Raw genomic sequence first — 22,445 nt, 5'->3', positions numbered from 1 at the left:
GCGACTGTAAAGCACGAAGGTAAATAGGTCCTAGAGACTACAGACACTCCCTGAGACGAAGTTCCCACGGAACGTCTGCGACTAACATGTCCAAGTCGGCCAGGCCGGCTTGAAGAGGCCAGCCTAGAATTTCTAGGACCACTGGCACTGATAGGATCTGAACCAGGCGTCCCTAGAGCTATCTGGCCCCGACCATCCGAGAAAGTCTGGTCGTTTTCTGTTCCCACACATTTATCAGATACCTGATAGTTATCAGGAAAGGTGATCTTTTCTGGTTGAACCTCAGGGACCGAAGTCACCCGACTAGAGGCTACTTGGCCTATCTGGTCAATCAGATCCGATTCCTGTGAGGTATCGGGACTAATCTTAGGAAAAGGTAAAGGAAAAGATCTATACAGGGAACGGTAACTACCGCTTCCTGTACTTAAATGTTGGAAGGGAAGAATCGCACCGGTAGTAGTGGTAGATGCTCGATCTAATGTCCTGAATACCGGTGAAAACGTCCCCCCACCCTGAAATCGGGTGGGGGCGCACCTTCAGGCTGTGTACTCCTTTACTTCGGGTTTGGCTGGGTTGGTCCTCTGCTTGTCCGACCATCCCTTCTTGAACCCTCCTGGAGGAGTCTTGCCTTTCCCGGGAGTACCAGCCGGGCGCCCTTTATGGGCGGTAAAGAAAGGTCCTCGCTTGTTGCGAGGTCCCTTAACTTTTGCAGCCTGTGGCAAAAAAGTACTCTTGCCCCCGGTGGCATCCTTAATGATTTCATCTAGGTTGGCTCCAAATAGACGATTCCCCTGAAAAGGGAGATTGGTCAAAGTCTTTTTGGAACCTAGGTCAGCTGACCAGCATTTTAACCACAGCACACGTCTGAGGATCACTGCTAACTTAGATGCATGCCCTAACAAGGGAGTAGTGTCCAAGGCTGCGTCACAGATAAACCGTAGCCCTTGTATGATCTGTTCTATCAAATCAGATGTCTCCTGGGGAATATCTTTTCCCCTAAGATCTTGGCGTACCATTTTCGCCCATTCCGTAAGTGTCTGGGAAACTAGACCAATAACAATTACTGGTCTAAATGCTGACCCTATCAGAGAAAAGATAGTGCGGGACTCCGCTTCTATCTTTCGATCCACCGGATCCTTAAAGGACGAAGTGTCCTCCACTGGAATAACCGTGGCTTTATTCAGCCTGGAAATAGGCGGATCCACGACTGGTGGTACCGTCCATTTCTTAATGATGGATTCCTCAAACGGATAGCGTCTAGCAATACGCTTGGAAATAGTAAAGGTACGTTTAGAATGCTCCCATTCTCCTTTAATCTGATTACCAAAACATTTAGGTACAGGAAAAGCCTTCGCCGTCTTGATGGGCTTATTAGTCCCAAAAGGCCTTTCTGTTTCAGTTGCCTCTGCCGGTAAAGCCTCAAGTTTTAAGGTTTCTTGCACTGCCACAACTAGTGCGTCCACCAATGCTTCTTCCTGAATTATAGCAGGAGAAGAAGCGTCCTCCTCACTGTCTGAGGGGGCTTTACCTGGGATAACAGCCCTTGCAGAGGAACCTGCAACTGCAGTGACCATCTCTGAATCAGAGTCAGAGGTGTCAGATAGTATAGGGGTAGGCGGGGGTCGCTTCCTTGACCCCCGTCCCTGACAGGCCGCCTCCACCCGAGCCACCATAGACTCCAAAATTGCTGTAAATGACTCTATACTCTGTGCACCGGCGGGTCCCGAGGCCCCCTCGAGGGAAACAGGTGGGGGAATATGTGTGGCAGGGTCCATAATAACTCCAGTTACTTCCTGGATGATATAATTCAAAAGTAAAGAAAAAACTTTTTTTTTTTTTTTTTGACCCTCAGTGCCACAAAAAACCCCTTAGTGTTACCTGCTAGGGATCCCTATCGATCGAGAGAGAGAGAGATAGACCCCCAGGCTCACCACTTGATGTTCAGAGTTAAACTGCAACAGCTTACAGCGCTGTCTTAGACAAACAGGAAGTCTTTTGGCTGGCTGCCCAGGAAGAAGGGAGGCGGCTCCGCCCCTCTGCACGCCTTCCGGCGCCTCCCCCAAGCTCCACGAGGTGTAGAATCACCTCAAACATGGCCGCCCCCATGCTGGAGACACGAGGCTACGCCAAAATGGCGGCTCGTGCGATCCAGCAAAAAAAATGGCGGCGGCCTGTGCTGACTAGCGGTGTGCTGCAGGCACACAACACTCTCTCTGCATGGGGATATGGCGTGGTTGGCGGTACCGGCCCTGGCGGACCGCATGGCCGTTCGGGAGGCCTGCTAATAGCTGGAGATCTGATTTGGAAGGCAGTCTACATGTCCATGGCTTCTGACTGGTAGGTAGCTTATACTTAACCCATAAGATTCCCAGAATGCCACAGATTACATCTTTAAAACATGTATACAATAGATTGTTAGCTCCCAAACCAAGCCTCCTGGCTTTTTGCACACATAAAATCACACTCAAAGTAGGAGGATTTGTGACATGTTATAGGATAGAAAGAACTCTTTCTTACCATACAGAGAGGGGCCCGCGTTCACCACAAAACCCGTCAGGGAAAAAGGGGGAACATACTACTCACCATACCGGAACCAGGCGGGCACCAACTCCTGACAGTACCCCTCTCCACCGGAGCGGGAGGGCTGTCGACCGATACGGACGCCGTGACTCATGGTCTTTGGCGTTTCAGCGAGACGTTTAACTCGCGGGTTCAGTCCTTTTAATGGGACTTTGTCGCGGCCGACCCAGCGCGGAGCTATGGCCTGCACGCGCTCGTAGGCTGAACTGGGGTGACCACCGGATCTCGACATCCAGCCCGTCGCCCAGTTCAGCTTTCTTGCTTGAAGATCTCACAGGAACACTGGAGAAAAAAAGCTGTCTAAAAATCCTTTTAGAAAAAAATTCTTGCCAGGACCTAAGATCCCAGCAAGGTATCTAGGTCCTTACTCCTAACTAGACAGAAAATAACTGATTTGCTGAGGCAGAGAGAGAGAGGATATACCCTCTGGGACTGCCCCTAGGGTGTGGCCAGAGCTTTTTAATTTCCCGTCTAGTCCTGCTCCTGCGGAGGTAACATAACCCGAAGGTGGTGTATCACCGAGGACTACGTCTGTCGATGAGCGCTAGAGAAATATTATTTCTCCCTGAAATCCTCAAAATTAGTTCTCTGTTCTAAATGGTTCTAACATTCTAAATCCCTCTTGTACATGCTGATGTTGATTTAACAAAAGTGCCCATAGTCATCAATTCATGTCCTAATTTATAAAACTGGAAGATGGAACTTGATTGGCTGGTATGGGCAACACCCTCCACTTTTCTTGGGTGCAGTTTTTACATAACTAGGAACCGTGGTGTTTTTTTTTTTAAAGGCAGATAGATTGTTAACTGTTAGGGCTACAATATTGTGGAATTCTCTACCACAAGAGGTGGTTTCTGCGGGAAGTATGGTGGCTTTCAAAAGATTCTTAGACGTACATCTCAAGGATCAGAACATTCAGGGGTATGTGAGATGATTACAACCACACACACCTACACAGGTTGAACTGGATGGACTATTTGTCTTTATTCAACCTCACCTACTATGTAACTATGTAACTGTGTAACTTTGCAAATACAGTTGCACTCTGCAAGGGAATTTTCCCCAGAGCTTAGTAAATGAGGGGAAGCTACGCTGACTTCCATTATCCAATCATGTGCTGGTTTTTCTTTTTTTTCTTGCATGTGATTGCGTAGTCCTTGCAAAATGAAGCTCAGCTTACATAGTTACATAGTTAGAGAGGCTGAAAAAAGACACAAGTCCATCCAGTTCAACCTATGATGTGTGTGTGTGTGTTTGCTTTTAACCGTACATTGTATACCCCTGTATGTTGTGGTCTTTAAGGTGTCCATCCAATAGTTTTTTGAAATTATCAATGCTCCCCGCTGATACGACTGCTTGTGGAAGAGAATTCCACATCCTTACCGCTCTTACAGTGAAGAACCCCTTACGCACTTTAAATTTTTGTTGCCCTTCTCTGGACTTTCTCCAGTTCCAGCACATCCTTCCTGAGGACCGGTGCCCAGAACTGGACAGCATACTCCAGATGTGGCCGGACCAGAGTCTTGTAGAGTGGAAGAATAATCTCTTTATTTCTGGAGTGAATCCCCTTTTTTATACAACCCAGTATTCTGTTGGCTTTGCTTGCGGCGGCTTGGCATTGCATGCCACTGCCAAGCCTGTTGTCTACCAGTACCCCCAAGTCCCTTTCCATCCTAGACTCACCCAGAGGTTCCCCCCCTAGTGAGTAGCTTGCTTTCTGGTTTCTGGCCCCCAAGTGCATTACTTTACATTTTTCTACATTAAATCTCATCTGCCATGTAGTTGCCCACCCCGTTATTTTGTTCAGGTCTGCTTGCAAGATTTCCACATCCTGCATAGAAGATATTGGCATGCCTAATTTAGTATCATCTGCAAATACTGAGATTGTACTAGATATCCCCTCCTCTAGATCATTTATGAATAAATTAAACAGGATTGGTCCCAGGACAGAACCCTGGGGGACCCCACTTTCCACAACCGCCCAATCCGAGTACTCACCATTAATCACCACCCTCTGGACTCTCCCCTGGAGCCAGTTCTCTATCCAGGTACTCACCTTATGGTCCATACCTATCTTCCTTAGTTTATACAGTAAGCGTTTGTGGGGAACGGTGTCAAAGGCCTTTGCAAAGTCCAGATACACCACATCCACAGGCTTTCCTTTATCTAGGTGGCAGCTCACTTCATCGTAGAAGGTTAATAGATTGGTTTGGCATGAACGATTTTTCATGAATCCATGCTGATTACTACTTATAATACCGTTTTCATTACTAAAGTCTTGTATGTGGTCCCTTATCATCCCCTCCAAAATTTTGCAGACTACTGATGTTAGGCTGACCGGCCTATAGTTACCCGGGATATATCTCGGCTTCATTTAATAACCTCAGGAACAAGCTCCCTTGCAAATACACTTGCAAAGTGAACAGTCTATTGGCCTTTAGTAAATCAACCCTACTATTTCCTTTGACAATGCCCTTTCCCTTTCCTGCTGTTCTGTCATACCTGTAAAAATTATCTCAGGTACTGGGTGTCAACCCACAGCACTAGAGACTTACCTTGTGCTGAACCTTCACTAATTTGGTAGCATCTCACCCTCCTATAGGACTTTACTCCATCCGTGCTGCAATATGAAGACACCGGTATTAGTTTAAAGCCATAGTTTAATCAACTTTTACAACCCCAATTCAAAAAATGTTGGGATGATGTATAAAATCCAAATACAAACAGAATGCAATAATTTACAAATCTCTTGAATACCCATATTTTATTCACAACAGAAAATAAACATATCAAATGCTTAAAGGTAATTTTGAAATTGATGGCAGCAACACATCCCAAAAATGTTGGGGCAGGACAACAAACAGCTACCAAACTAAGTGGTACTAACAAGGAAGAGCTGAAAGAACAGTTTGCAACTAATTAGGTTAATTGCCAACAGGTCAGTAACATGAATGGGTAGAAAAAGCAGCATCTTAGAGTCAGAGGGGTTGATTTACTATAGCTGGAAAGTGCAAAATCTGGTGCAGCTGTGCATAATAGCCAATCAACTTCCAATTTAAGCTTATTCAAATGAGCTTTGACAAAAAAATGGAATCTGATTGGTTTCTATGCAGAGTTGCACCAGGTTTTGCACTCTCCAGCATTGGTAAATCAACCCACAGTGTCTCAGAAGTAAAGGTGGGCAGAGGTTCACCAGTCTGTGAAAGGTCGCGTCTAAAAATAGTCCAACAATTTCAGCATAATGTTCCTCAACGTAAAATTGCAGAGACTTTAAATATATCATCATCTACAGTTCATAATATCAACAGATAATCAGATAATCTGGAGAAATCTCTGTGCGAAAGGGACAAGGCCAAAATGCAATATTGGATGTTTGTGATCTTCAGGCCCACGAACGACACTGCATTTAAAGCATGATTCTGTGATGGACCATCACTGGATGGGCTCAGGAATACTTCCAAAAATCACGGTCTGTGAGCACAGTTCGCCCCGCCATCCAAAAATACAAGGTAAAGCTCTATTAAGAAGCAATATCTGAACATGATCCAGAAACGCCACCCTCTTCTCTGGGCCAAAGCTCATTTAAAATGGTCTGTTGCAAAGTGGAAAACTTGGTCAGTTGAATCTAAATTTGACATTTCTTTTTGCAACCATGGGTGTTGTGTCCTCTGGACTAAAGAGGAGAGGTACTTTCTGGCTTGATATCAGTGCTCAGTTCAAAAGCCTGCATTTCTGGTAGTATGGGGGTGCATTAGTGCGTATGGAATGGGCAGCTTGTACATCTGGAAAGGCACTATCAATGCTGAAAGACCTGATGCCAGTTAACAGATAAAAGACATATAAAATGAGTAAGCCTTATTAATTGCATTCTCACCTAAACTGTCCAGGACCTTGACTATTTTCAGCATTATAGCGAGTAGGTTCAGATGCTCTTCGCTGTAATCCTACATCGGAAACTCCCTCCCAGTCCTCTCTGGTTGGGGAGTAGGAGGAAGTACTGAGTGGTCTCTCCAAATTGCCAGTTAGAGGTGAAGTCAATTCATGACCTTCTAGACAGGATGAGAAATAAGCTTGTCAGTTGTGCCATCAATTGGAAGTGCAACATGTACGTATATATGTCATCACATTAACTGATTCTGCCACCATATGGAAATAAGCCTTTTATGCTAAAATCTGTTGCACGGTTACTGTTGCAGCAAAAATAGGCATTGTGGGTCCCCCTGGGAATAGTTGGTGAATCATTGATAAAATAAATTATTTGCCATTTGAAAAAGGTGCATATTTCAAAAAAACTGATGCTAAAAAATGTAACTTTGACTATATTGTAAATAAAGCAAACATCACTGGGACCTGGAACTTACATGCAAGAGTAAGATGTTGGGGTTCAACAATGAACTTGATCAACAGGGGGAAAAACACAGTGTATGGGATAGTAAATGTATTATATCATTGCAGCAATTTTTCTAGTGATTCTCTATTTAAAGTGTTACTAAACCCACAACAGTAAAATCAGTCTGTATATGCAGTAAAGCATACTTGTTATGCTCACTGCGGAACCAAATGGTTTAATCCTCCCCACTGTGTAAAAAGGCTGTTTGAGCTTGTCTTCTCTGATCATCCCCTTCTTCCACTGTCCCCAATCAATCTTCTGATAGAACAGAGCCTTTGGGAAAGTTTTTTTTTCTTGCATGTGATCAGCACAGGGCCAATCAGCACTGTCCAGACACAGGGTCAGGGGTACTGCAGCCTCATAGGACAGTCAGAGGAGAATGAAAACTCCTCCAAGCTTTAACCAGACACTGATAGAAGTCATAAGACTGCTATGTAATGCTGATGAGAAAAGGTATTTAGCAGTTTATATTTACTAAAATAATTGCATTTCCATGTTCTGTGTACTGTAGGAGACCAGGTATAGTGAATGCAGGGTCTTGGGTTAAGTAACATGATAAAAGCAGATAATGATCAGGTAAATATACCATTTAGAGACGAAGACCATGAAGTTAAAAAGTATTAAAACTGGCACTTTTTATGGATGATGATATAAAGGAAACCCAGACATCAGGAGAAGTATATAAACACTTCTATAAATCCTCATATAAAAAGCACTGGTACATAGCTGTTGCCATATTACAATGAGAATCAGTCTCCTAGAAGATATGTCCCGCTTCAAACAAGTTATAGTTAATTCAGAAGAATGTCCCACCAAGTCATGCATGCAGGATTGTGTAGAAACAGGAATTCTAATAAAAGGTAAGTTCATGCTTAGGACACAGGAAGAACCACTGCTTTAAGTTAACGGATAAGTTCACCTTTTGGCGCATGTTACATGTTCCACCTGTTTGTAGGGTCCCTCCTCTACAGTATTGTGATTCAAACAGGAGAACCACCATCAAAGAGCAACTTGAGGTATTAAGGCTCGGTTCACACTGGGGCGGCACGACTCTGTACTACTTCGGGGGCGACTTGTGCATTCCCATGCACCACGACTTCGGAGCGACTTGCAGGGACTTCACATAATGGAAGTCTATGCAAATCGCTCCGAAGTCGCCCCAAAGTAGTACAGGACCCTTTTTCTAAGTCGGAGTGACTTGTGACGCTCCTATTAGAACGGGTCCTGTAGCAGTCAATGGACTGCGAGGGAGCGCGACTTGTCAGGCTGACAAGTCGCCTGACAAGTCGCACTAGTGTGAATCGAGTCTAAGAAGAACTCATTTATATTTGTTTTTAAAATCCAAAACATCCTCAGGAATCCAGAAGACCGTAGTTTATTCTGGTCCAGAATTCAGATTAAATAAACCAAAGTGTTTGCAATCAGAAATTAACTTTAATTAGTCAGCATATTACGTGCTGTTAAAACGTGAAAAATGAGAAAGGTGAAGAGTGCTTACTGCGGCTGTGAGATTTGGCAGGTAAAGGCGGTGGATTCTCCACACTTTGAGATCTCTGAGTTGGTGGAGCTCTTGCAGGCATAACAAAAGTCTCATAAGTCCTGTTACTGATGTCCAGTCCCAGCGTGCTCTGCCTGGAATAATGTCTGACCGATGATGACAACAAAGGATTCTGGGGCAGTGATAATGGGCTCACCTGAAAGTAGGAAATAAATGTAAAAAGCTTTCTTGCATGGTGTAAATGCAACATTCAGGGCGGGTTCACATATGTGCGGCCGTGGGTTCGTGCCTGGGGTCTGGCGTGCGTCTGTTCAACGGTTCAGGTGCGATTTAGGTCCGAATTTTTGCCTGAACTCGCACCTGAACCAGATCCAAACGCACAGAACTCTTTTGAAATCCACTCCGTGGCCGCCCTGGACCTGTGTGAGCAAGCTCCATTCAGAGCCAGTCACACTCGCATGGTATGTGAATTGGATGCGGTGAAATCCACATCTAATTCGCATATATGTGAACCCAGCCTACAGCTAGCCATGCACTGCGCAAATTTCTGGTAAAGTTTAATTTTATTGAGAATTTTAAGAAAGTGCATAACAAGAGATCACCTACGCAGGGGATTGCTAATGGTTGCACATAGTCTGTCAACGAAGGTGGGTTCATGTACAGCTTAACAGTAAACAACATTTTGGGGATTATACTACAAGACCTTGTGGTGCAAGCCGCAGGCCTAAAATACTGACTGAGCTAAGAGAACCAGATGCTGGGAAGTATAAGGTAGAAGGAACAGAAATGAGCTGAGAGGAAGGATAAGAAAGAGCAGCAGTGCAGAGCGAAGGAAAGAAGATTCCCGCAGGCTCAGGCATTAGGCAGATAGTAGGTTACAAGTTGCCCAAACTGATCAGGTGCAGAGTGGGGAGAGCGTAAGATAGCCAAGGTTCCCATATTTTTAAGAATTCAGGATTGGGAATCATGTAAAATGCTGGACATCTTTTCGTTAATCATCAAAGCAGTCAGGCAGTCTGGCACCGCTGCTAATGAAACAGTGGGTTTCTTCCAAGCCTTGGCTAGGATACGTTTGGCAGCAAGGAATAATTAGGTTGCCAGCTTTTGTTGATATGAGAATAGGCCCTAGATAGGATAGTGTAATAAAGCCAGTTTTGCGTCTTTACTGATGGGTAAATGAAATAGTGTGTGCAAAAGTCCGAAGACCCTAGACCAGAATCCAGTTAGATGTGGGAAGGTCCACCAAATGTGAATGACATCTAGCCAAGGCCCCAAAAAGCTAAAAGCCCCATCTGTCGCTATGGGAAGAATTTGTGTGTGCTATACGGCCCGGAACCCATATATCCATATATATATATATATATATATATATATATATATACTCACCGGCCACTTTATTAGGTACACCTTGATAGTACTGGGTTGGACCCCCTTTTGTATTCATAACTGCCCTAATTCTTGGTGGCATAGATTCTAGGTGTTGGAAACATTCCTGAGAGATTTTGGTCCATATTGACAGGATAGCATCACACAAGATATTTTCTTGGCACATTTTGGGCCTCTTAGTACCAATTGAGCGTTATTTAAATGCCACGGCCTACCTGCGTATTGTTGGTGACCATGTCCATCCCTTTAAGACTACATTGTACCCATCTTCTGATGGCTACTTCCAGAAGAATAATGCACCATGTCACAAATCTCAAATCATCTCACCACTGGGTTTCCTAAACATAACAATGAGTTCACTGTACTCCAATGGCCTCCACTGTCAGCAGATCTCAATCCAATAGGGTACCTTTGGGATGTGGTGGAACGGGAGATTTGCATAATGGATGTGCAGCCGACAAATCTGCATCAACTGCGTGATGCTATCATATCAATATGGACCAAAATCTCTGAGGAATGTTTCCAACATTTTGTTGAATGAAGGCAGTTCTGAAGGCAAAAGAGGGTCCAACCTGGTACAAGCAAGGTGTACCTAATAAAGTGGCCGGTGAGTGTGTATATATATATATATATATATATATATATATATATACACATATACACACACACACACACACAAAAATAAAGTGATTCCTGCCATTCCCCTTGCTATTTAATCTAACAGTACCTGTTAGGGTTTCTGTACACCTAATATTTTGCCTTTGCTCATGTTACAGCTGGGAAAACAATTTACTCTGCCTTAAAAAGTATGTCTGTGTTCAGTCTGCCCAGCTAGAATTACTGCACTTTTTCTGTTGGTTATTGGAGGTCAGCCGATAGAAATAATTATGCCAGGACATGGGAAAAAGCAGGGTGATTAATTAAAAGCGAAAAGAGGTAAAGATGATTTTTACACTGATTTTTCACATCTGCTTTCTAGGGATTGCTAGAGAACTGTGATGAGAGAGAGAGAGAGAGAGAGAGAGAGAGAGAGAGAGAAAACACATTTTAATTTATTTTACACTGAATTTTCCCTCATTCTAGGGGGCTATATTGTAGATGATGAGTATATATTTGTTTTATGAAAAAAATTTGGTGTAACCCAAACAAAGAAGCTGCGCAAACAGTGATATCTGACAATAAATGACAATCAACAAAATATGTGCATAGAAAATAAATGTAAACAGTTTTTTGGGAATTGCTTCCACAGTGCAAGCTGCAATATGAACGTAAAAACGCATAAATATGAAACGGAAAAAATACTGCGCTCATCATGATCCCCTGATGACGTCAGCACGGCTGACGAAACGTGCGTCGGGAACGTGAGACCGTAGAGTTCCGGTTTGGTGGAACGCAGGAGCGGAGTGGCGTCCCATCCACCAGACCTCAAGCATTGTAACATTGGAATGAAGGCGTTTCTAATTTCGTCTTGGAGTAAGTGCAATTTTTATTAATAAATCCTGAGTATTAGACATACTACACCATTGGAGTCTCCTTTCTATTTCTCTACATACGGTACCATTGATCCCGGAATCTCTTATGATAGCGGAGGTTGATCATTAATGAGGATATCGCAAGGATAGCCTGGAGATCCATGTGGAAATCAAATGCTGTATGAGACCCCCAATAATCAAGGGGTCAACTAGCTCTGGTAAGGAGTACCTAATCTGAGCACTGGGTGGATTTATTGGTGGAGGTCCCTCACATCAAGTTGAAGTACATTCGGTTCTGCTGAGAGATCCTTTTGCACTGAGCACTTTAAGGACTAACACATATATTCACCTATTTAAGGACATTTATTTATCACTTATTTGGATTATTATGCACACAAGCACCTTCTTGTGTCTCTGAGTGTTGAGCGCAGTATTTTTTCCGTTTCATATATTTGTTTTAATCATGAATGTGAGGCAATACATTTTTTGATATTGTTAGATGAACTATGTTAGCTTAATAGCATGGTTTCATTGAAAATGAAAACGTATTATTTACACAATTTCCATACTTCTTTTTTCTTTGTGATAGGCCTGGCATTCACTTTCCCCACCAATTTTTAGCTTGTGTGTGTCATTTGATATGTATAATGCCATCAACTGCTATAACCTTGTGGGCCATCTTGTTAGCCATATATGCTAGTGTATATTTTTTTGACTTGTAAATCCAAATCATCCTTGTTGCCTGATATTTAGGATGAACATATGCATCTTTAGGTACAGTATAACCTGTGCTTAAACAGGACACATTCAAGGTGTCTAATGGAGACCTGGATTGCCAACTTTGCAGTCCATCCACATCACATCCATCACATAGGCCTCCATTCGTGCTTGTACCACTGACAGAAGCTGGCACAACCCTCTACTGGACTGCTTACAGTACCTAATGTAACAGTGCCAGTATGTAATAGTACCTAAACCTGAAAACTGGACTCCCAGTGGCATGAGTACAGCCAGTAAATTGTAAGAAAATGTATGAAGATTGTGATGGTATGTAGACTTTTTAGAAGGGACCGTAGGGTGGCGTAATACACAAACATTACAGTTTACACATTTATTATATCTGAACTGTGGTGGTGAAGGTTGCTGAAATCTGTAAAGTAGTCCCATTTACAAATCACACTTCATTGAGCATATAGAACTGCTGACTACCGCTCACCTTTTCTGCATCCTCTTCATCACTATTGCTTATTTCCTCTTCTTGATGGAACCAATCAAAGTCCAATTCAGCATTAAAATTCCCTTCTCCAGCTTTTTCCAGCTGTGGCCAATTAAAAAAGAAAATCTTATAAAAGCGCCTTCCTGTAAGTTAATATTAAAGAAGAACTCCATCTAGAAAGATATTTCAGTTTTGCATCATTGTTGGTGAGCTGAATCACATGCCCATGTCTTAGATCTCTTCGGGATTCCCAATTTTGCCAATGTGATTACAAAGCCTAATAAGGATGTCAGGCTTTCCCGATGTCATACACCAGGGATCTACAAACTCTCTAAACAAAAGGCCAGTAAACTGCCCTTCGGACTTTGGGGGGGGGGGGGGGCCGGACTGTGGCCAGTGGGAGTGGAAATTTTCCTGGCATCAGTAGAAGTAAACATCATGGTATTAGGGGGGAGGAATAGTTCCCCATCATTGGTATCACTGGGAGGAATAGTGCCCCATCATTGGTATCACTAGGCAGAATAGTGCTTCATCATTGGTATCACTAGGAGGAATAGTGCCCCATCATTGGTAACACTAGGAGGAATAGTGCCCCAACATTGGTATCACTGGGAGGAATAGTGCCCCATCATTGGTATCACTAGGCGGAATAGTGCCTCATCATTGGTATCACTAGGAGGAATAGTGCCCCATCATTGGTATCACTAGGCAGAATAGTGCCTCACCATTGGTATCACTAGGAGGAATAGTGCCCCATCATTGGTAACACTAGGCGGAATAGTGCCTCATCATTGGTATCACTAGGAGGAATAGTGCCCCATCATTGGTATCACTGGGAGGAATAGTGCCCCATCATTGGTATCACTAGGCGGAATAGTGCCTCATCATTGGTATCACTAGGAGGAATAGTGCCCCATCATTGGTATCACTAGGAGGAATAGTGCCCCATCATTGGTATCACTAGGCGGAATAGTGCCTCATCATTGGTATCACTAGGAGGAATAGTGCCCCATCATTAGTATCACTAGGAGGAATAGTGCCCCATCATTGGTATCACTAGGCGGAATAGTGCCTCATCATTGGTATCACTAGGAGGAATAGTGCCCCATCATTAGTATCCCTAGGCAGAATAGTGCCCCATCATTGGTATCACTGGGGAGGAATAGTGCCCCATCATTGGTATCACTGGGGAGGAATCGTGCCTCATCATTGGTATCACTAGGAGGAATAGTGCCTCATCATTGGTATCACTAGGAGGAATAGTGCCCCATAATTGGTATCACTAGGAGGAATAATGCCCCATTATTGGTATCACTAGGCGGAGTAGTGCCTCATCATTGGTATCACTAGGAGGAATAGTGCCCCATCATTAGTATCACTAGGCAGAATAGTGCCCCATCATTGGTATCACTGGGGAGGAATAGTGCCCCATCATTGGTATCACTGGGAGGAATAGTGCCCCATCATTGGTATCACTGGGAGGAATAGTGCCCCATCATTGGTATCACTGGGAGGAATAGTGCCCCATTGTTGGTGTCAGTGCGAGAAATGGTGCCCAATAGTTTATGTCAGTTGACAGAATAGTGCCTCGTATCAGTGGGACATATAGTGCCCCAGGGGCAGAGAAGGGTAAGCAAAAGGCCGCATCTGCTCCCCGGGCCACCGTTTGGAAACCACTGCCATACACAACAGTATGGAATATACAAATAATTTGGGTAATGCATCTTTGAGGGCGACACTGAGGGAAAAACTGGGACTTACCAGTGAAGTTTGAGAGAGATCAAAGACATTTGTGGCTGATTCAACTGACCAACATTCACCAATAACTGAAATATCTGGAGTTGGTTCTTAATCCTCTCCTAAACTACATACCAATTCTTCACATTCGACATGCTTAAGGCTTTGAGCTAGCATCAAAGGAGTTAATCCTGCATGGTTCACTGTTAAAAGAGAGAAGACATCAGGTTAACCTAGACTGGTTATCTTGTAGGCCACTGCAATGTTGATAATAATGTAAAAGCAAAAAGCAAAACCTCTGAGGGGTTTTCACTTAGCTAATTAGTTTGACAATCCATGATCAAATCAAACAATGGTCAAATCCTAAATGACAAACACAATCACAGAGATGAGCTTTGAAACCATTTACATTGGATCCCAACAGAACACACTAATTTCATGGCTTTATCTTGAAAATCTGTCACTCTGCTCATTAATGTCAATGAATAAAGAGATACAGCCTGTCGTATTGTAAACAAGAACAGAGATAGTTGATATGTGGAATGACTGCTAAGCCCGCAATACAGTGGGTATAAAAAAGAATCACCCCCTTTAAAATAATCACATTTGTTGCTTTGCAGCCTGAAATGAAGACAGACACATTTTTTGTTTTATCCAGCTTTATTTACTCAGTGCAACTTATAACATCCAAGTGAAAGATATAACACCAACATGTCAGAAATAATTAATACAAATCCAAAAACAGAATTGCTGAGTTGGAAAATAATCACCCCTCTTATGTCAGTATTTTGTTGAACCACCTTTTTCTTTAATTACAGCCCTTAGCCTGTTAGGATATGTCTCTACTAACTTTGCACATCAAGATTTTGCAATATTTGCCCACTCTTCTTTGCAGAACAGCTCAAGTTCAGTTAAAGTTGATGGTGACCGTTTGTGGACTGCAATCTTCAAGTCATTCCACAGATTTTCATTGGGGTTTAAGTCCAGGTTCTGACTAGGCTATGCAAGGACATACACCTTTTTCTCCTTCACCCACTGTGTGGTCATTGCTGCTGTGTGCTTTGGGTCAGGTAAACCTTCTTCCCATTGACAACTTTCTGGCGGAGGGCAGCAGATTTTCCCCAACAATTTGATTGTATTTTGCCTCATCCATTTTTGCTTCTATCCTAAAAAATGCTCCAGTCCCTGCTGCAGAGAAACACTCCCATAACAGGATATTACCACCTCCATACTTTACTGTAAGAATGGGGTTATTTGGATGAAGAGCTTTATTGGATTTTCGCCAGACATATCGTTTGGTGTTGAAGCCAAATAATTCAGTTTTAGACTCATCTGACCATAACATCTTTTTCCATGTGGCCTCAGAATCTAGAAAGGTGTGTTTTGGCAAAGCTCAGTCGTGACTGCATCTGGCCTTTCTTGAGAAGAGTCTTTTTTCTTGCAACCCTCCCATACAAGCCACATTTATGGAGAATTGGTGATATTGTCACATGAACACAATGTCTACTCTTTGTCATAAATTCCTGCAACTGCTTCAGAGTTGCTGTAGGCCTCTTGTTAGCCTCTCTGACCAGTTTCCTTCTGGCTCTCCTTGCTCTTTGGAGTGACATCCTGATCCAGGGACGGTCTGTGTTGTACCAAATACCTTCCACTTCTTAATAATAAACTTCACCATGCTTGTAGGCATTAAAAAAGCCTTTGAAATGTTTTTTGTATTGATCTCCTGACTTGTGCCTGTCCACAACTTTATCCCAGAGATTTTATAATAGTGCCTTGCCACCTATTGTTTATTGTTTGCTTCAGTTGCACTACTAGGGATTGAAATGCTCCAGGAAAGCTCTTTTCATGCTGAGCTAATCAAAATGACCACAGCTGATCACAGTTGAAAGTCAAATGGCTTTCTGTGCCATTGAGAAGGTAATTATCTACACCCGATTGAGTTTAGAAGTCATTTTTAGGAGGGGGTGATCCTTTTTCCAACTCAATGATTCTGTTTTTCAATTTTTTAAATGTATTTCTGACATGTTGGTGTTATATCTTTCATTTAAATGTTATAGGTTGCACTGATTAAATACAGTTAGATAAAACAAAAACTGTGCGTCTTCATTTCAAGCTGCAAAGCATCAAAATGTGATTCGTTTAAAGGGGGGTAATTCTTTACTGTACATGGATCGAAATTCAGATGACTCAGCAGCCAAAATTGGATCCATGTGTGACAACAGTGGTTGAACAGAAGTCAATCTACCGATCAACTTCTGTTCAAGCGCACTGTCAAATTAATCAGACAGTGGGGAGACTCCCCCGATAGTGCAGGGGGAAGGATTCCCCCATCTACCTCAAATGTGTGGATTTGGAAATCAGTTCAGTTTTTTTCATTCATTCTGCTGACTAAACCAAAAAAAAAATGAACTATGTATGGTCAGCGTTAGAAACATTTGGAGCAATTTATGAAGGTCTGATAGACTGTTTATCAGACAATGTTGGAATTCCATATTTTAATAAAACTCCAATTTTGCTAGATATTGACTGTAATATATATATTTTCTAAACAAGCCATTTTGTAATTTCAAGTTATTAAAAATGTTCCTTCTGTTTCATCCTGCAGATGGTCAAATTTTCTAAAATGGATATAAAGTGGAACAATGCCTCCTTTCCAGCACGTACAATGTTGGTGTATAAAATACCCCCAGAAATCACATTCCCTGCTTGTGTGACTTGGCTGATGGCTTTTTCCAAACATCTACATTGAGACATCTCTGCAATACGGGCGTCATTCTTTTTTTTCATCCAAAACAGTTTTCATTAGTAATGGGCATAAAGTAACAACATGCTGGCAATAGGGGTTATTTACTAAAACTAGCGAGTGCAAAATCTGGTGCGACTCTGCATAGAAACCAATCAGCTTCCAGGTTTTATTGCCAAAGCTTAATTGAACATAATTGAACATAAAGTTAGAAGCTGATTGGCTAACATGCGCAACTGCACCAGATTCTGAGTGCACCAGTTTTAGTAAATCAACCCCAATGACATGAACCCACAGTATGTTGTACATATTTTGTCAAAGACTAACAAGACAAGGTCCTTATAGCAACAGAGTATACAGAGAAGGAATGTATTACATTCAACAAGGTTTACATTATTCTTGTTAAAATATTCTCTAAGACTGGCCATACATGAATAAACTTCAGGCAAATAACTACATTAACAAATGAAACATCTAAAAAGGAAACTATTTTACCTGCTAAAGGATTTGTATTTCTTTACACCCAATCCTGAGATTTACACAACTCTGTCACCCAGCACAACCTTGTCTGCCAGAACAGGAGACCCCATTTTTCTTTGCTGCAATTAAAGCGTTTGTTACCCCAACACTTCATATTCCTGATATGTGCCTGCTGTACTTGTAAAAATAAGTCTCCTGTACTCTTTGTATTGCTTCCTTTATGTGAAATCCCTGGTGATCCTGCCAGTCCTTCTGCTTTCCTACTAAAACTGACCACACTAAGAAGGGGAGCACAACATGGTCAGTTCTCTAGCCATGCTGGGAACTCAGTGTGCTCCAATGATCAGAACTTGTCCTGACACGCCCCCACCTGCACAGCCATTCAATGGGAAGCTCAGTGGGCTGCTGCTTTTCCTCCCCCCAGCTCTTATGTAGCTCAGAACAGAGGGAATGTGATCACTTATTAAAAAAGGGAAACAAGCTATTTATAGTGTATTTTTATATCTATACAAAAATGTTTTGCCTTTCATTTCTTGTTTTACACTGAATAGGTTGTTTTACAAGGTGATCGTTTACAATCACTTTAACCACTTACCGCCCGCCCACCATCAAATGATGGCGGAGTGGTGTGGCTCTCGTTCTGGGACGCCGTCATATGATGGCGCCCCAGAACATCCTCTCTTGCGCGCCCACGGGGGGGCCCTCAGTGCGGCGATCGTGGCCGCGCTGTGTTGCTAGGACATGGCGCAACCCCAATCTTGGTAAAGAGCCAATGACGTGGCTCTTTACCCATGTGATCGGCTGTTCAATCACAGCCGGTCACATGTAAATGAGGAAGTACCGTTTATCAGCTCTCCTCGCCTCACACTGTCAGAGTGTGTGACGAGGAGAGCCGATCAGTGGCTCCTCCTCAAAGGGGAGTCTAGGACATGTAATCACGGCACAGATCATCAGTGCCCTGATTACAGAAAAGTTAAAAAACAGTGCCCATCAGTGTCCATAGTGCTGCCAGTCAGTGCCCATCAGTGCCTGCTCATCTGTGCTGCCCATTAGTGTCCATCAGTGCTGCCCGTCAGTGCCCATCAGTGCCGCCTGTCAGTGCTGCCTATCAGTGCCCTTCAGTGCCACCTCTCAGTGCCGCCTATCAGTGCTTATCTGTGCCGCCTATCAATGCCACCTATCAGTGCCCATCAGTGGGGCATATTAGTAACTCCTTATCAGTGCCACCTCATCAGTGCCTATAAGTGCCACCTCATTAGTGCAGCCTATCAGTGCCCATCAGTGCCGCCTCATCAGCGCACTGAAGGAGAAAAATTACTTATTTTCAAAATTTACTGACAGAAAATAAGAAAAAGTTTGTTTTTTTCAAAATTTTCTGTCTTTTTTTTTAGTAAGAAATAAAAAACCCAGTGGTGATTAAATACCACCAAAAGAAAGCGCTATTTGTGTGAAAAAAAAGATAAAAATTTCATATGGGTACAATGTAGCATGACCACGCAATTGTCATTCAAAGTGTGACAGCGCTAAAAGCTGAAAATTGGCCTGGACAGGAAGGGGGTGAAAGGGCCCAGTATTTAAGTGGTTAAGTAACTCTTAACCTCCCTGGCGGTATGATTATGTCAGGAATTCTGTACCAAAAGCGGTACAATTTTTTGCATGGAAATTTGGCGTTATGTATTATAGGCCTACAATTCTTAGTAATTACTGACTTAAACCTGACCAAAACAAGAGTCTAGTAGACATCCCAGATGTGATAAATTTGAAACACAAAGGCATGAATTATAATCTAATCAATAATATAATATAATATATATATATATATATATTATATAATAAAATTATATTATTGATTAGATTATAATTCATGCATTATTTATTATACATATATATATGTGTGTGTGTATATATATATATATATATATATATATATATATATATATATATATATATATATACACATACATACACACGTGTGTGTGTGTATATATATATATATATATATATATATATATATATATATATATATATATATATATATATATATATATGTGTGTGTGTGTATGTATATATATATATATATATATATAAATGTTATGTGTTTGTGTTTTGTGCAACGTTTTGAATTTCCCTCCCTAGTTCCGCTCCCATGCAGCATTGCTGCTGCAGGGAACGGAACCAGGAAGTCCTCATAACGACGGACGAGCGGCGGGGATCTCGGCTGGCGATCACAGCAATGGGGGATCCTCCCTGGATCGCCAGGAGAAGGTAAGACACTGCTGCTCGCTCTGCACATCTACCCCGAGCGTGACTCAGGGATACCGATAATAGCATGGAAAATCCACCCCGAGTCATGCTTGGGGATACCGCTAAGCTGGTTAAAGGTCTTGTCCCTCCCTCAGCCTGTGACTGGATAATGAAAGGAAAAGCAGCAGACTGATGAGCTCAACTGTCACTCTGCTCTCTCCTACATTTGGCATGCTCCTTGTTAGCACATGTGTACAACAGGCTCCTAATGCTGCTTCTCCCTCCCCCTGTCTGAGCTCTGCTGGCACTGCTACAGGGGACCGCAAGAATCAAATATCAAATCAAATGCAGGTACTTACACTGCATTAAAATAAATTCATTGTTGTAATAATAAATCCAGAGCTGAATTTCTATCTATCTATCCATCTCAACCTATGTATGTATGTATGTATGTATGTATGTATGTATGTATGTATGTATCTATCTATCTATCTATCTATCTATCTATCTATCTATCTATCTATCTATCTATCTATCTATCTATCTATCTATCTATCTATCTATCTATCTATCTATCTATCTATCTATCTATCTATCTATTTGTTGCCATATTTTATAAAGTCTGGAGTTAATTTTAAATACTTTTTGAGGCACAGACCTGGAAGAAATATTCAGATTAGAATTTAACTGTAACCTTCTAATCTGTATGCTGGTTCCAGGTCCATAGTAGGACCAGACACAGCCAGTTGACCAGCATTTTCAAAGGGAAGTTATACCTAGTAGCCCCGCTATTTTTTCCAGTACATTTTTCCTTTAAATATAAATAGCTTTTTTTTTGTTGTACAGTAATAAAAATACATTTGCTTATAGTGAAATCTTCTCTATGCACTCAGAAATGGTAAGTAATGTTTCTAGGCATAAGGTGGGAGTGGGAGACATGTGGTTACCAGTATTCGCAGATGCCTTTGCTCTCAGGAGAAGTCGTATACAATCTGGTTTGTTATATCTGACCCCATAGTGCAGAGCTGTCTGTCCATCTGCTGTTACTTTTTCCAGAGCTCCCCTGTGAAAGCAGAGTTATCCATCCAGTAAAACAGAGCATCTCAATATGTGCAACAATATATGTAGCTGTGCTCTAGGCAATTCTCTACTAATCATGTGTAGGCAAACGTACGAACCCATTCTGGATCAGGAAATCCACCAGCGGGAGGCAGTTCCTCTCACACAGAGAAACAGCTAGGTGAAGTGGAGACTCGCAGAGATCCTGCAGGGGAAGTAGGCAGAACATGTGTCAGACAGACATACGTAACATAGGGAGTGCTGCATGACTTTATAATACAAGAAGATGATACCTGATTGAGTGGTTTGCTGAGATCCATCCCATTCGCCATACACTGCAGCAGTGCCATCAGGTCATGCCTCTGAATAGCATCTCTGAGCCCATGAAGACCGCTGCTTTTATCTCTGTTCACAAACCTGTGCTCCACATACTTAGCACTGATATAATCCTTCCTGGCATTCCTATTTAGACACACAGATCCCTAAATAAGTTACAACTTCAATCTGACATCATGTGCAGCATGTAAAAGCATTGATCAGAGGATGTCCAACATGTCAAAATATCTGATTCTCCAAATGATCATCCAGCCAAGTGTTTCTCAACCTTTTTTCAGTCAAGGCACCCTTTAAAATTCTGCACAATCCTGAGGCACCCCATTCTAAAATGTAAAAAACGAAAAGTTTTGCATAATGCAGCAACATCCAGACATGTAGGACACCCAACGTTAGAAGTGATATATTCTTCCAAAGCAAATGTACTTTTGCACACTGGCACTGACTAGTAATCCAATGTTTCTCTTCCCCCTCACTCCGCTAATTTGACCCCAATGCTAACAGATTGGGGTAAAAAAGGATAATGTGCAGGTGCCCATTGTCCTCCTTAACCACTTAAGCCCCAGAAGATTTTACCCCCTTCCTGACCAGGGGGTATTTTGCGATTCGGCACTGCGTGAATTTAACGGACAATTGCGCGGTCGTGCGACGCTGTACCTAAACTAATTTGACGTCCTTTTATTCCCACAAACATCCGCACAGGTGGTATTTGATCACCTGTGCGATTTTTTGATCATGCGCTATAAACAAAAAAAGAGCATCAATTTTGCAAAAATAACAATAATTTTCACATTTATATGAAATTCCCCACAAAAAAATGTAAAAATCTAAATTTTTTAACATTTTCGGCCAATTTGTTTTATGCTACATATGTTTGGTAAAAAAAAAAATCGCAAAAAGCGTATTTTGATTGGTTTGCGCAAAAGTTATCGTTAACAAAGGGAAAGATTTTTGTCATTTTTGTTGTTTTTTTTTTAACGCATAATGGCGGCGATCTGCGATTTCTTTGCGGTACTGCGACATTGGGGCAGACAGATCGGACCCTTGACTGACATTTTTGACACTTTTGGGGTTACCAGTGACATTACTGCAGTAATCAGTGCTATACATATGCACTGTTACTGTAAAAATACACTGGTAGTGAAGGGGTTAACTTTATTTGAGAGGGAGAGGCTGTGTGTGTCCCTAGGGGCGTGATTCTAACTGTGATTGGCTGTGGCTTGAGCTGTAGGAACAATGATCAACGGTCCTACATAATAGAACCGTATTATCAGTGTTTCTACACAGGGGAGAATGAAAGGCGGCTT

General features: G+C 42.3%; 1 protein-coding gene and 1 long non-coding RNA gene across 2 annotated transcripts in view; one reads left to right on the top strand and one right to left on the bottom strand.

The window, feature by feature from the left end:
* The window catches only part of LOC309546218, a 1,099,142-nt gene that overhangs the window by 930,594 nt on the left and 146,103 nt on the right, over nucleotides 1-22,445 (top strand). The gene's annotated exons all lie outside the window — the stretch shown is intronic.
* The window catches only part of LOC309547337 (arf-GAP with SH3 domain, ANK repeat and PH domain-containing protein 3-like), a 110,458-nt gene that overhangs the window by 2,138 nt on the left and 85,875 nt on the right, over nucleotides 1-22,445 (bottom strand). The window contains exons 17-24 of the mRNA XM_082247173.1: nucleotides 21,099-21,267; nucleotides 20,925-21,010; nucleotides 20,694-20,809; nucleotides 14,415-14,482; nucleotides 12,543-12,644; nucleotides 8,469-8,664; nucleotides 6,455-6,629; nucleotides 5,136-5,200 (exon numbers count right to left, since the gene is read on the bottom strand). Of these exons, the coding sequence (XP_082103299.1) occupies nucleotides 5,136-5,200; nucleotides 6,455-6,629; nucleotides 8,469-8,664; nucleotides 12,543-12,644; nucleotides 14,415-14,482; nucleotides 20,694-20,809; nucleotides 20,925-21,010; nucleotides 21,099-21,267 (977 nt within the window). The remainder of the gene's footprint in view (nucleotides 1-5,135; nucleotides 5,201-6,454; nucleotides 6,630-8,468; nucleotides 8,665-12,542; nucleotides 12,645-14,414; nucleotides 14,483-20,693; nucleotides 20,810-20,924; nucleotides 21,011-21,098; nucleotides 21,268-22,445) is intronic.

Source organism: Pelophylax lessonae, assembly GCF_965119305.1.
Source record: "Pelophylax lessonae genome assembly, chromosome: 2".
Lineage (NCBI taxonomy): Eukaryota > Metazoa > Chordata > Amphibia > Anura > Ranidae > Pelophylax > Pelophylax lessonae.
This window is presented reverse-complemented; position numbering and strand designations above follow the sequence as displayed.